At 41.4% G+C, this 15,411-nt stretch overlaps 2 protein-coding genes across 2 annotated transcripts in view; both read right to left on the bottom strand.

Moving 5' to 3' along the window:
- The window catches only part of LOC103145867 (lymphocyte antigen 6 family member D), a 670,619-nt gene that overhangs the window by 614,204 nt on the left and 41,004 nt on the right, over positions 1 to 15,411 (bottom strand). The gene's annotated exons all lie outside the window — the stretch shown is intronic.
- Positions 8,358 to 13,997, bottom strand: adra2b (adrenoceptor alpha 2B). Its single transcript, XM_007563498.2, has 2 exons — positions 12,796 to 13,997; positions 8,358 to 12,617 (listed from the first exon to the last, which is right to left on the bottom strand). Exon 2 carries the CDS (start codon positions 12,600 to 12,602, stop codon positions 11,031 to 11,033), a length of 1,572 nt encoding a protein of 523 aa, XP_007563560.1. The 5' UTR covers positions 12,603 to 12,617; positions 12,796 to 13,997; the 3' UTR covers positions 8,358 to 11,030.

Below are 15,411 nucleotides of genomic sequence, written 5' to 3'. Positions count from 1 at the left end.
GGAAATAAGATGGTGAGGCGGTAATGCTGATGAAATACCAAGAGAATCTGATTTGAAATTTGAGCTTACTTTTATCTTTTACAATTGAGAGGTGCCTATGGAATATTTATGACTTACTGACTTACTTACTGACATGAGCACAAATTCAATTGCAGCTTCAAAAGCCTGCGATAAAGTGGGTCTGAAGTGGGCCGATATGTTTAAATCAGCACTTCATTATGGGCAGGGTTTCATTGTGTATTTTTAAGGTATGTTAAGCAAACAAAATATATTATGTCAGTAAGTGATCACCTGGGATGCAGGCTGGCCAATTATTTAACTTACAAAAACAGATTTCCCACCCAGCTGGTTTCTCAGTGCTAAACTAACCTTCTTAGCTGCCAGCTGTAACTTTATCATTTTAAGACAGAACAGAAGAGTTGTGCTAATCCTCCTACGCTTAATCCTATCCCTAGGATTTGCATCATCTGCTGAAAAATAGATATTTTTGCTTCTGATAAATTGTTCCAAAGGATTTTCTTTATTTATCTAAACTCCCATCTGTCTTATCTGTATGTATAAACAGTTTACTTTAGTTTCAAGTATTTAAGATTCTTTTTCACTTCCTCCTCTGTGTTTTATTTCATTGTAACAGATTCAACAATTGCGTCCGTGGGTGAAGAAATGCACAGCGCCCTCCACAATTATGGCCTCCATAAGTAGATGTGTACTGATGCCATAAAACACACGGTTGTTGTGCAGACTTGGTGACCCAGAGACGCCGCTCTTTACTCTGGTTCTACACCAGGAGATCTTTTATTACACAGCTTCTGTTGTTTAAAACGTTTTAACTCTTCATCTGCCCACAGAAATGGACAAGTTTAGGGAGACAGCTATTTTCTCAAAGGCATCTGAAGATCTGTTGAGAAGTTACATTTGTTGGGCTGAAAATAAAATGTCTTAAAGTTTTTGCTCAAAGTTCACCAACAAGCTTCAGCAATGAAAGTTGCATTTGCACTTGTGCAGGTTTTCTACCGATAAGCATCTCACATAACCTCAGGAGACCTGAATTTTCCAGACCATATCAGGATGTGTATTTTTAGCACCGTCCACATTTATTGGCACTTCTGGTGAAGATCCATAAAAAGACTTAAAATAAGGTAACCTTTTATTACAGTTGCACAGTTTCACTCAGTGTGGTGCAGTTCTCCAGCTGTGAGTTTGGAGTTGTTTTTGCCTGAACCTCATCCTTACTGCAGTTGTTGATTAAGCTTGAGTCCTTGTCAAGCCTTTCTTGCTAAAGTCCCAGCTGTCATAAACTTTCTTTCTTTCTTTTTTTTGTTGTTGCTCTGACTATAGATATGGGCAGATTTAGAGAAAATATCTAGTTGTACTCCTGTTTCCTGACTCAACAAGACCTGCATGCACGGGATTCCCACCAGTCACAACTCCAAATTCAATTGACCAAAGGTAGATAAAGTGAAAAACAAACTTTTGGAGTTGTGGATTACATGATTAAATGTTCGCAGACAATCTGATCTATTTCTCACACATTTCTTACATTTATCTTACAGGATGTCTGGTGTGGTAGCAGTGGAGCATTGATGATTCTGATAAAAACATCGCTTCTTAACAAGGCTTTTTGTTTTCATCTTTACCAGGGTTGCCAATGAAAATGTATGTCATTCTGGAGAAGCTCCCAGATGACAGGCTGTGAAAACAGCTGCGTTATATAAAATAATTTTATAACAATTAATTACTGCAGACTATTGATGGAAACTGTTGACTCAGTGTGATATACACTGCACCGAGGCTACTGTACCACCGTATATTTTGGGGAGGACACGACACTTTCACATCCAAACAGAACATCCTGTCCCGCTTCCTGCGCCAAAAGTGACACACAAACACAGATATGACACACATACCGACTCGCAAATAATACAGAACATGCATCTCTGCAGACATCCTGCTTGTCACATTCTCCTCGTTCTTTTTATTCTCCTTTTTTAAAATTATTGTAATATGCCACTGTCCCGAGAGTAAACTTTGAAGGTCTCACCGAATTGCAAAGTGAAAAAGAGGAAGTCAACCTAAATAATGTGGAAACACCTCGTTTATTTTCTTTTTAGTGCCCTTATTGTTTAGGTTGTTGCTCTCTGTGGTTCAGGTGTGTGTGAAAGTATGTGAAGGGAGTGTAAAATTAAAAAAGTGTGTGTCTTGTTATACCAGGGAGGGCTGGTCATCTGTTTCTCTATTTTAGGCTCAAGTTGTTTCTCCCTCTATCTCCCTGACTGGGTTTTGTTTTAGCGTGTGACTGCATGTGTTCTGGCTTCAGCGTGTTTGTGTTTATCTTAGCGTGTGTGTACATATGTGCACGTTGCAATGAACTTTGTGACCTTTGCTTGATGGTCCGGCTAAATAAAGACGCACACATCTTTCTCCCCCTCTTCATGTTTGGCAGCTTCGCTCCGCCATCTCAAACAACTGCAGGAGTCGAGGTTTCGGTTGCACGTCGATCTGCAGGATTTCACGGCCTGTGATGGTGGTTTTCACTCTGGAGATTCGGTTTTGACTCGTCCTCTGAGTTCAGACGAGGCCACAGTCTTTCTCAACAGCTCTAATGGAGTTATTAAACTGATGCCATGCTGCCCATGACAATCATGTGACAGCTTTGCCTCTCAACTCTTTCTTTATCAACACCAGGAGGCACAATAATGCGTCAGTGTTTATGAAGCTGTGAAAAACACGGGAGTAATTGTGTCCACGGGGAAAACGAAAATGAGTCTCATGCTTAAATCTTTTTTTTTTTTTCTCGAAGTGTCACACATCCAGTCAGAAAGCAGCCTTATTTAGGATGCGATTTATTCAAACTCACATACAGGAGCCCCAACCTGTTTACATAATGCTTTATCAAACCCCTGAACCTCGAACCTTGCTCAGCCCAACACTGGTGCAATAAAAATAAATAGTACCTTTACAGTCGTATCTCATTGGAAATACGTGAGCTGAATTATAAGTCAAAGATCAAGCAGAAAACCTTCATAGAAGCAATAAATCATATGCAGCAGGGGTGCTAAACTTTATGTTTATTCAGCCTCTCTTTGGCCAGTGCTCTGTGCAGGACAGATAAATGTATCTGATTTCATGTAAATGTGCTTCATTTTGTTGCTTATTATTAGTTACTGATTAAAGCTCTTATGACCTACTTCAGTGTGGAAGTTTCTGCACAAATGCTATTTATTCAAGTTTATTTTTCAAATTATGTTAATCTACTGTATGATGGAAAGTTATGTATACTGTTGTCAACAGTGTGGGGAATAAATGATCATGGTTGGTGTCCGTTTCAGTAAATATGTGCATAGTTATAAAAAAAAAACGAGGACAAATCAGACTCAAGGTTTGGAAAAGCTTAATTATTCAAATATTACAACCTTCATATTTGTTGGCACCTCTTGGAAATCTTATTTTCAACAAAAAATAACAATTTTCTGTCTTCAACATCAGGAATATGCTTCAAGATGTCCACCCACAAAACCCTTAATATTTTCATATCATATGTAAATATTTAGATTCTTTTATTTAGTATATTTATTAAATGGGGGCAAAAAAGGCCAATAAAAAAAGCAGTTTTAAACAAAATGAACAAACTCTATTTGGGGTACCTGACAAATTCTATGAAATAAATATAACTGATGCACTCTTGTCTACTGTTTATTAGGTTCATATATTTGAAAAAAATCTTTCCCTTAGGTGAAAGTAAGATTTGGCACAAATCATATTTGATGTTGCAATTGTGGTGGGATTATTGGCGATGAGTTGCAAAGCTAAAGATTGTGGAAGATGACAAGACGGTGCTTTAATATGCATGAGCTGGAATACATAATCAGTTGGTTACCAAAAGTAAAAAGTATTTTTTTTTTAAATCACTGCAAGTTAAACTGAAATTTGTCCTTCAATAAGGAGAGAAAATTTGTCTTTTGTGCCCAATTATGTACAACTATACTTGACATTTTTTAATCTACAAAATATAGCAGAAAACTCAAATGTCTACAGTACAGTTTGAGTCAAGTTTGTCAAATGAGATGTTTGGTGAACAATTGTCCAGTTCCTCTGGGTCAAAGCTGAACATACAGACTTTATGTCTCCAAATCATCCTGAAGTTTCAGTAAAACCTTGGCGAATAGTTTGGCCACTTTATGAATCCCTGGAGCTAAACAAAGGCTTTCTGCAAAAAACTGGGCTTCAAATTATCATGGTGAGAAAATCGATGTGGGAAGTTAACTGTTTTTTTGATGCTGAAAGTCACTGATGCAGGCCTCAGGTGTGTAAAAGCAGGTAAACAAGCGTATGACACAAGGAAGCAGAAGCTTCATGTAGAAAGATCTGGGATTTGAACCCATGACCTTCTTGCTGCAAGGATTAGAAATTATTTAGAAATAAGCAGAAACAAAACATAAATCTAATATAAACTTTTTTCTACCCAAAGAAACATTTTCTAAATCTCACTTGGTATTTGCAGTGCTTTAGTATCTGAATGTTTTCTACATCTGCATAATCTTTCTGCTAATTATTGGAGCTATGAAGTCAAATTGATGGTGTAGTTTTCTAAATTTGTTTCTTCTTTGTTTACTTGCAGGTGTTTTCCTGGATTGATTACACCAAGGAACACCATGTGGCACCGTTCCTAACTCAGCTTAATTGTAGATTTTTCTTCTTTGAGAAATAACAGATGTCTCCAAGGTAACAGCCGGAGGGGGAGAGGGAAGGAGGGACGGTCAAATGAATAACAAATGAATGCCCAATTAAGCTTTTAACACGTTACTTTATTCACACTTGCAAAAAATAAATAGTGAATAAGACATAAATAAAACTAGCCTCTGTTTGGTCTTTGAAAAGAAAACATGTGCTTTATAAGTTGTCTAAACTTGACCAACCAGTCCGTCTGACCGACCAGGTCAGTATTTATACTGGGGATTCTCCCAGTGATCAACAGAAGTGGTATCAACACACATTCAGAGCACCATTCTGCGACACAACGGCTGCTGAAATGATTCTAATCATAATTGCCTGTGCCCTCTTAAAAATGACATTTTTATCACAGGCTTCACAAAGCAAAAGTGCATTTTAATGCCTCCACCTCTGGTCGCCTTCCCCGCGCTCCGTTTCTCGTTTCTCATCCAGCCTCTCGGGAGTTTTTCGAAGCCAAATTGCACAGAGAGAGAATTTATCTGGCCTCAGAATGGGGCTGAGATTGGAAAAGGGGAACGCTCGTTGGTGGAACGCCCTCTTGAAAACATGCATATTCATGAAGCCAAATGCCACATCCATCAGAAAATTTATAAAACGCTTGTTGCACATCCAAATCCAAGCCTGCAGTGACTCTTAAAACCAACAAAAACAAAACATGCTACATAATATGATGCATGTTGTGTAAAATTCAACTAAAACACAAACAAATCTGTTTGGAGAAGAGACGGAGAATCAGTAAAATGCTTGGAGAAATGTGCCTGCACCCTAAACTGAAACTTTGCTGATGCACTTTTTGATTTAATATAAGCATTAAGCATTCAGTCTTCTTGGGTACATATTTAACATCATTTATAGTGAACCTGATGAACTTGAAATTAGTTTCATCTGCCCTGATAAAATCTGACATTTTACATCCGAAGAGATAATTTGGAGAAATGATACAAAGACTCCAAAGGATCCCATTGTGCAAACAAATTCTGGCATTTATCTGCAAAGAACTAAATGTTCTTGGGTCAAAGTGCATTTCTGAACTGCTTGCCAAGCATGAACCATGTAAACCCCTCAAGTCTTCAGACTCCTGATTACTCAGCGTTCCACAAAACAAGGTGACGCAGCATTTAGTCTTTGTGCTTCTCAGATCTGGCATAAACTCCATGACAATCTGAGATGTGTAGAAACTGCTGAGTCCTTTCAATCAGGACTGAGAAAAATGACTGCTTGTGATCAAAGAATCTGACTCATGAACTGTTTCTTTGAATTAAGGGACTGAATGTAAGGTTTGGATTTCTGTTTCAATTTTAGATGAAACCTCAAATTAAAATAGCTTTTTAAATCTGTATTGACATTTGTTTCCTTAGTGCAATGCTATTGCCTTGATTATCGCTATATAACATAACTTGTCTTGATTTGTCTTTCCTCATGAAGGAATCAGTGAAGTTAGGGGAAACAAAAAAATCTTTAAAGGTGACTTTTTCTTTCTTGAGCAGGTTAGGAAAGGTCTATGGGCAAAACATGTTCATAACATTTTTTGATCAAATCATAGATAATGAGATTTTAGTCTGGCCAGTTTGATCTCCTTTCACAATGAGCAATTTTAGGATGTCTTGTTACTGTAAATCCAAATAAGCCGCTGCTGGCTGCGCCCCCAACTAAATGTTTACACTGACACATAAAAATGGTCACCAACAGCTACACAGCTACACAATGGTACATCTTGGAAGAGCAGAAGTAGAGTCTCCTGCACAACCAACAAGAGTACATTTAGTGGTTTCTGGATGCTAAGTGAACAACTAAACATGTGTCTCTTCCAGCAGCCATTGTACAGGCTATACAGCGGTAAAATCAGCTTTGGTTGAAAAGTAATGGGACTCTGCTGGCGCAGTGCCCAGCAAATGTGACTTAACAATCTGGAAGTTTTTGAAACGGCTCACTTTCCAGACACCAAAAATCATTAACATATTGCCAAAAAAAAAACCAAATGGCTGAGTGGTTTGTTAAGCACTTGGGTTGTTTTTAAAAGCAGTTGAGACAAAATGGAAGTATCAGAATGCATAGTTTCCTTTAAATTCACAGTGTAGAGACAGTCATCCTTAATATGAGAAAAATATGCAAAGTATGACATTTTCTGCAGTAACATTTTCCCAAAATTAACGAAAACATAACAGGAACTGATTAGAGAGATTTTCCAGAGTCCAGTAGTAATGTTGAAGTAACTGCTAACTACTAGATGAGGTCATCATAAACCAAACAAATGATATGTCTACTTGTCTGGTGTAGGGAGTAGAGCTTCAAAAAAGAATCCCTCTTTCCAAGAAATCATCCAGATCTGGCTAAAATATTGTGTGAGAATCTCCTGAGGTCTGAACAGATCCGAGCTGAACTTTGTGCTGTGATTCCAAAAGGTAACTTTGAGACAAGAACAACTTTTCACATCTAAAAAGAACACCATTCTCTAAGTGAAACGCGGTAGTCATGGTTTTGTAGAAGAGGACTAAAACATGAACACTTTCAAAATGCGGAATCGGTATTTACCCAAAATCTTCAGGTGTTTGCTAAGCAGCTGAAAATTAAAAAGGTTCAACATCATATTGAGTCTAAGCATACTTCCAACATCAACATAGCTATTCCCTAATGAGATTAAAATTCAACCCTCCCTTATTTGAAAATGTGTTGTACCCACAACCTGATTGGTTTAGAAAGATAGAGTAGGCTGATGCAACCAAATCAAGATGAGAGAGGCTGATTTACTTCTACTAGCAAAGTCTGAAATCAAATAAAGGAATTAAAGCATGTGCGCATTTATTTATTTATTTATTTATTTATTTATTTATTTATTTATTTATTTATTTATTTATTTATTTATTTTCACAGTTTTGTTTTTAAGTTGAATTAAATAAGATCTCATTAAAGGTGGAACAGGAGGTGTGTGAACTTTTGAGAGCCACTGCAATTATGCATTTTCACTCGCAGTGCAGGCGTCCCCCTCCTCCCTGCTGAGGGTCGGCTGTGAGGACCAGGGCTGCTTTGTATTCAGTCTCAGGTCAGCGAATCAGGGGCACAGGGACGCTGTGTTTCAATGAATATACAACACGGTAAACATGAAACTGACTGCTCTCAATTCTTGGCCTTGATAAGTTATCTGTTCACCTCCTAGTGCAGCTTAAATCAAAGCTCTGCTATGAATATGGAAATGAAACTACAGGGAGATAAAGGAGGGCACATTTTGAAGGTGCATCCTCTATGACTAGTGCGTGTGTGTGTGTTCATACACAGCCTAATTCCTCCTAGACTTCCTCTGTGTTTGTTGGCAGTAGCCAGCCTACATCTCATGTCCCACTGTGATAGGAGATTTCCCAGTGACATCTTGAACAGCCATCAGCCCACAATGTTATGGACTATTTCCTGAAGTTGTGCTGCCATTGAGGGCTTTTTTACGACAGCTGGAAATTGCTTTGATTTGCACTCGGCTCCGACGCGTACGCAGGAGAAACACCTCATATTTGTGAGCATATTCCAAAATGTCCTCCTGGAAATTACCATGTCGTCTCCCCCCTCCCACCTCCTATTTTTCCATGATGCTTCATTACATAAAAATGTATGAAATAAACGGACTGGAGAATGACTCATGCTTTTTCAAGTTGCTTTATTTTCGAACTGGGAGGGTGTGTGGAGTGGGGGGGGGAGGTCATGACAGATCTGAGAGAGATAGTAGATTGTAAAGCTTAGACCGAACAATTTGGTCCAAACACAGTTGAGGAAGAGACAAAGCAGGGAGTTTCAGAAGGATGGCAATCAGCTGCATCTGTGACCTTTTAAGTCATGAGTTTTGACTGTTTTTAAATAAACAAAGTAGGACTCTTGTCACAAGAGATTTTATTTGGTGAGTTTTGAACATCTTTGCCACTGAAAATGATTAAAAACCAACATGAACATGACCTCTGTGGCTGTTTGTTTTAGTCCTTTCATGGAACTGAAGCAGCATTTTTTTAAAGGAAACCAGGGAACTGTTAAACAAGTGCACAAAGCTCCCGCTCACATCGGTTTGATTAAATCATATTTAAACCTCCCAGCAGCTCCATGTGATATGGATTGTGGCCTTAGCGTCCTACAAACCGTTGACATTTTCATGCTCGATTACTGTTCCGAGGAAAGTTTGACGAGGGGAGAGGTTTTCCTGCTGCAGAGTTTTAAGCTTGGTAAAAAGTGCACCCTGCTGAATGTGCTTGTATCTCCGATGAACGATTTCACGCCACTACGACTAGATGAAACGATGGCAAATTTTGCATTTTTGGATTCCGCACAAAATCCTCAAGAGTCTGAGTTAAAATAAACTGCACTCTCACCAAGCACTAACTCTGATGGCAAAAGGAAACTTTCGCTCTCGTCAAGGAACTTAAAAATTTGTACAGCATTTTCATTCTTTGTTCAGTTGGCTTCATTCTCTGCACAAAAGCGTAGTATAATTACAAATAAATAGGTTACAGACAGAAAATGCAAAGCAAATAAATCTTCAATCTGTGCGTTCCATCATATACACCAAAACAAAAAAGAAGAAGTAATACTAGGTAAATACGTCACAGAGCCAGATGTCACTGAGTCAGGCTGGTGTTCTGTAAGGCTCTTTGGTCCCTGCAGGGTGCTCACTAGAAAGCCATGCACTCAGCTCACGTAAAGAGAAACACTGACTTTCAGCTTGGTAAGACTGTCTCAATGGAGAGATCTCTTCATTGACAGCAATATGTTGCCTGAACCTGCAAATCTGGTCTCTGCTCTGATCAATATTACAGTAGATCTGCAGCATCCCAGCCAGACGAGGCACTGACTGTTTCTACAGACGGAGAAGAGAACAATAAAGTCGTCCCACATGCAGAAACACACACATACACATTCACACAGGTCAGCAGGATTAGGAAATTGGTGTGTCACTGCTGACAGCCCTTGTCCCATAGAGTTAATAATAAGCCTGTTGTGGCGTTCACAGTTAGACACATCTTCCTCTCTTGTTTTCATCACTGTCAATACCTCTGCCATCCATCCATCCTCTCTTGCCTCCCTGCAGCAGAGAGGTTTAGCTGCGGGTGACGCTGTGTCCCAGGTGCTGCTGAAGAGCCACTCAGACACCTTGTTCACCATGACCCCTGTAGGTGTAATTAAGGGGCACATCGCGCACCCATAATTGCATGTTCATCCACCTTTTACAGTCACTCTCAGTGTCTACCTGGTAAATACTAGCAGTTTTTTTTCTTCTGAAAATAATGCTTGGAGTTTAAATAATATTCTAGTGTTTTTTTTTTCAGTCTTCAACAGATGTAGCTCACATTAATGAGCTCTGAAGGAGGATCAAAGCAGTTCTGATGGTTACATAAATGGTCCAGTTTGTTGGAAGAGGTCCTCATGGTCCAGTCCATTCAAAATGACAGTGCAGTTAAACACAGGAAACAAGATGTCAAAAGGCCCACACTTCAGTAACCTACACACGAGTTCAAATATATGACCCATATCTCCTCTAAGTTCTTAAAAAAACAACAACAAAAAAACAATGTAGGAGCCATTTTTGGGACTCCTGCAAAAGCCAGGAGCAAAGGTGGCTTTCCACATAAAAACTCTGCGAGTTGAGTTTGAAAGGGCGCTCTTGTTTGTGAAATCACATCTGAGATCGTTTGAAACCTTCTCTTGTTGTTGCTCTTTAAAATCAAGGAACACATGTTTGCCCTGCAGCGGGACGAATTAAGACTGCAGACGTAAGAAATCACCGCTAACCTTGTGTCCTCCTTGTGCTCTGTGCTGATAAATAAAAGGCCCCCAGGAGCACAGGAATCTAAGGCCACTTGCCTCTCCGTAGCCGGTACTTACAAAATATTGTATGTACATATTATAAAAGTCTTTATTCACAATGAAAACTTGGTTCTCAGGACATTTCCTGCAACATGTAGCTCTTCGTGTACATTTCTGCAGCGATGTGTCCTTGAGTCGATATAATCTGGAGACAAAACGCTGCATTCGGGATCTTATCAGCAGCCCCGAAGCGCCAAGCAGTTTAATGCAGTCAGCCCCCTTTTCATGTCCCATTTTCAACTCATCCCCAGCTTCAATTCATGATTAAACACAGTTCAATTTGTCTGTTTGTGCACTGTGGTTGAAAAAGTGTCCCTCAGTTCCAAATTTTACACTGAAATCTCCACATTTTAACATATTTTTAAAACAGCCCTTTGAGTGTTTGGTAAAATGGAAATGATTGTTCTGCTTTGCCTCAGAAGAAGCTCTATCTGTGTGCATGTTCTGTGCAGCACATTTACATGCTAAAAGAAAGTACCCTTGGTGGTTCTGCACAGAATCTTTTTAAAAGCCTTTCTGAAGTCTTTGTTGAAGATGGTGTATATGACTGGATTGAGGGAAGAGTTGCAGTAGCCAATCCAGAAGAAGAACGTGAAGAGTGGGTCGGGAATGACGCAGGTCTCTGGGCACACTGCCCGCAGAGAGTAGGAGAAGAAGAAGGGGAACCAGCACACCACGAAGACACCAATGACCACGGCCAGGACGAAGGTGAACCGTTTCTCCCGGTTGACCATTGCCTTACGCCTCGCAGCCCCCGGATTGCTCTCTGTTTTTGACTTCCTTCCTGGCACCAGGCGAGCACCCTTCGAAGTGGCAATCATGTCACGGTAGCGCTTGACTGAGGCTGGGGAGTGGATGCCCCCCCCAGCAGGTGACCCCGGCATGCTGGCGCTCCCCCGGCCCCCTCCATGGCTGTGCTCTGCATCACTCTCTGTGCTTGAGCTGTCGCCATTGTTATTGTCGGCCTTCTTCCCTCTCAGCTTTTTGCCCTTCTTCACCTCCTCCTTGGTTTTGGGTGCAGGATGAGGAGCAGGGTTGGACGAGGGGGCCAAGGTGACCGGGGGAGTTGTGACGGGAGACACGGCTGGAGACTGGGCAGGGGGCTGCAAGAGGTTATTAGTGGTTGGATTCTGGGGACTCTGTGAGTCTCCTGGGGAAGGAGAAGGGGTGATAGCAAGAGTAGGGGGTCTGGTGTTTGAGGTTTTGCTTGCTGAAGGGGGAGTGCTCTCTTCGTCATCCTTTCCGTTGGCTTGTATGTGTCGTGCAGGCTGACTTGGAGTTGCACAGGCGACCCCGTCCTTCCTGGGCTCCCCAGGAGGGCAGCGTGTTCTCTGTTTGGCTATTTGGTAGATTCTCACATACACCAGGATCATGATGAGGCAGGGGGCGAAGAAGGAGCCTATGGTGGAGTACAAGATGTACCAACGCTCATCATTCAGCTGGCACTGAGGTCCTCTCTCACTCGCCTCATCACTAACCTCACTCTTGTTGAGTGAGAGCAGAGGGGGGAAGGAGATGACGGAAGAGATCAGCCACACCACCACGATGGCGCCTTTGATGCGTGTGGGAGTCCGCTGGCGCCCGTAAGTGACCCTGGAGATGGACAGGTAGCGGTCCAATGAGATGGCACACAGGTGCACGATGGAGGAGGTGCAGAACAGCACGTCTAGCGCCAGGTAGATCTCACACCACAGAGATTTAAAGTACCAGTAGCCGAGCAGTTCGTTGGCCAGCGAGAAGGGGATAATCAGCGTAGCCACCAAGATGTCCGCAGCAGCCAGAGACACCAGGAACAGGTTCTGCGGACCTCGTAGAGACCTGCTGGTCAGCACGGCGATGATGACCATGATGTTTCCGACTATGGTGAAGACTACCATCAGCGTTATGGCAGTGGCGAAGGCCGCCGTGGCTTCGGGGGAGTAAGGGGCGAGGGATCGGACACTCTGGTTGCAGGGCGCGGAGCCTCCGGAGCCGCTCACACTGCTGTTCCAGCCGGTCAGCAGCATGGAGCAGCCGCCCTCCACCGCTGAAGCCATGCCTGGATTATTTCTCTAAATCAGAACAAAATATGCACGTAGGACACCGTGATTACTCACAGAGCGTCCACTTAACGGATGCATAAAAGTGCAAGAAACTGTGCAATTGTGCGCCGTTTCTTCCTGCGGTCCAATGTGCATTTAAATCAAGACATCAGTCATACATTTATAATGAATTGAAAGTCATATTTACCTAACTTCTTTCAGTTCTCTTTCAGCGCCGTCAAATGATTGATTCTTTGCATCCTCCGCAACATTTTCTCTAAGTCCATTTTAGGCACAAAAACCAGTCCAAGTCAATGCGTCAGAGCGCAGACAGCGGATTCTTATCAGTTCTTGGAATCAATTTCCTCCAAAAAAGATTAAAAGTAATTTTTTTTCTGATGCGGTGCGTCCGCCCGTTCGGAGTTATAAAACAACAGAAAAACCACTGACACTTCTGCTCCGCTCAATGTGTCTTTAATGATTAAGTTGTGTCCCAATTACGAGGAAATTCAATTAAAACATGTCTAATTCAGTTTTGTTAATTGCGACAATATAAGAAATTGGATCAGGGTAAATTTGGACACTTTTGCAGTCCGTGCGTCCTCTTCTGGAGACACGCACGTATCAAATAAATAATAAGAAAGAGAAAAAAGTGAAATTTTCACGATGGCTCAATAATAAAAGCTACTTGTTCTTAATTTCAAAGGACAGGCTGTATCAGTCCCCGTGTTTCCTGTCGGTCGAGCAAAAAAGGGGGGAAAAAAAGAAAAGAAAAGGAGGAAAAGTAAACATTTGGCTCTCCAACCTGGCGCACGCAGCCAGATGTGCTCCTGAAACGTTCCCTCACATTATGAAATGATCCCCTCTTTTCGGACTAAGCTCTGTGGATCTCAGGAGTTGCGTTTTTGGTCCTCGGTGCGACAGAAGTTCGTGAAGAACCCTTGAATCAGCCGCTCCACTGGCGCACATCACCCGACTTCCTCTCCGAGGCGCAGCAGCATCTTCTCTTGCGAGCAGGACCTTCCGACGAAATCTAATAAGTGGGGGTGCCTCCCATCCGCCTCTTGCGCCTCTTTCAGACCCGGTGATGTCATTGTGGAGCGTCATGGGATCCTTACTCTCTTCATCGCTGCAACCCCCCCTCACTCTCACAACTTAAGACCTAAACTCAAGCCAACGCAGTTAGATGGGACATGGCTTGTTTCCCCTGGATGCTGAGGCGACCAGATGAGGGCTGATGCCGCCCGCTTCAGAGGAAATATTAGCTGGATTTTCAGATGCTGGGACGCTTCATCACTCTCTTTCTGCTTAAGCATTTTTAAATATCCACCGAAGGATTAAAAAAAAAAAAACTACACAAATACAAACCATGGCAGTTTAAGGGCGTCACTAAGAAGAGCATTGATTGGTTTAAAAAATAAATCAAATTTTATATTCATTATGCGCCGAGGGGTTTACAAATAAAGTCTTGTACTTTTTGATCATTTTGATAATTTGATCACAGCTAAATAAAATAATAATGTCACTCTCCACTAGAGGTGTAATCTAGAAAAAATCAAGAGTGTTGTGTCCATGCATTTTAATAAGAAGTTGAGTGGAAGAAAAAAAAAAAGTGGCACACAAAGGAGCACAAGCAGAAGTCTTTAGAGAATTGTGAAGCTAACGGCATTCAAACGTTTGAGAGAAATTCACAAGGCAGTTTCCAGGATTTCGACCTGAGCAGGCCTCCTCCACTCAACTCCTTCAAACTAGCCAGCAGCAATTAGCAAACATCTGGTGGAACTGTGTGTCGGCTGAGCTCGTTATACCAGCTACTTCTGAGTGAAATGCTGATAAAAACGTGGTTAAATTAATAGAGGAGTGATGCTGTGATGATTTCCTGAAGGTGGAGTTTCAGAAACAGCAGGGGTTTCTTAAAGAGATAGAGGCCTAATTTCAAGGCATAAAATTACAAAGTCAAAATTCTTTTAAGTCATATTTGATATGCACAGCATTTTTATAACAGCTGAAAGCAACATAGTTACTTGATTGTGCTATAAAATGGCAAAATGTGCCTGGAAAATACATATTACCTCCCCTTTAAATCATGAAATAATTATTTAATGTGCCCCTGCAGGCTGTAAATCAAAAAGTTATGGATCATCAGCCAACCATCAGCTATATTTTCTCACAGTTTGTCCACTCACCACTCAACATAACATGCGTCTTATGTTGCGACGCAACATAAGACGCATGTTGCGTCTTATGTTGCAACATGCAACATAAGACGCATTTGGGGCACAGCTAACATAGATTTGTCCTCCTCCACTCCATTAAAGGGTGTCCCCTGGGTGGTGAGTCCCATTGTGGATGTATAGCAAAGCGGCAGAAATAAATAGATGCATATGAGAATATTTGGACGGGGTGTCTGGGGAATGTGAAGGAGTGACCGCTCTTAGGAGGGCTCGGTTAGGAACTTTTTAAATGTGATATTTTGTTGTAAGTCTAATTATTCAGTTAGACAGTAGTGCACATAATGGATTGACGTTTCACTGCAAAAAACATAATGAGATTTCCTTAATAAAGTGAAATCATGACAAGTTCTGAAGTTCACATAAAATAAACGTGTTCGGTTTGGAGACCGGAGCCTCCCTGAGTGCTGCAGCGCTAATGCATTAACTGTATAAGTGGTGCTTCTGGGTTGGGAACTCAGCGCACTACATTATGAGGTTTCAGATCTCAGTTATGAAACATCGTTTTGCGAAGAACGGGGGCTATTTCAGCAAGAAGATAAGTAAATTATAACCTTCTCCTCTCTCCAGCAGCTTCAACTCCCCTGCCTGAA

The sequence above is a fragment of the Poecilia formosa genome, unplaced genomic scaffold (genome assembly GCF_000485575.1).
Source record: "Poecilia formosa unplaced genomic scaffold, Poecilia_formosa-5.1.2 Scaffold148, whole genome shotgun sequence".
Lineage (NCBI taxonomy): Eukaryota > Metazoa > Chordata > Actinopteri > Cyprinodontiformes > Poeciliidae > Poecilia > Poecilia formosa.
This window is presented reverse-complemented; position numbering and strand designations above follow the sequence as displayed.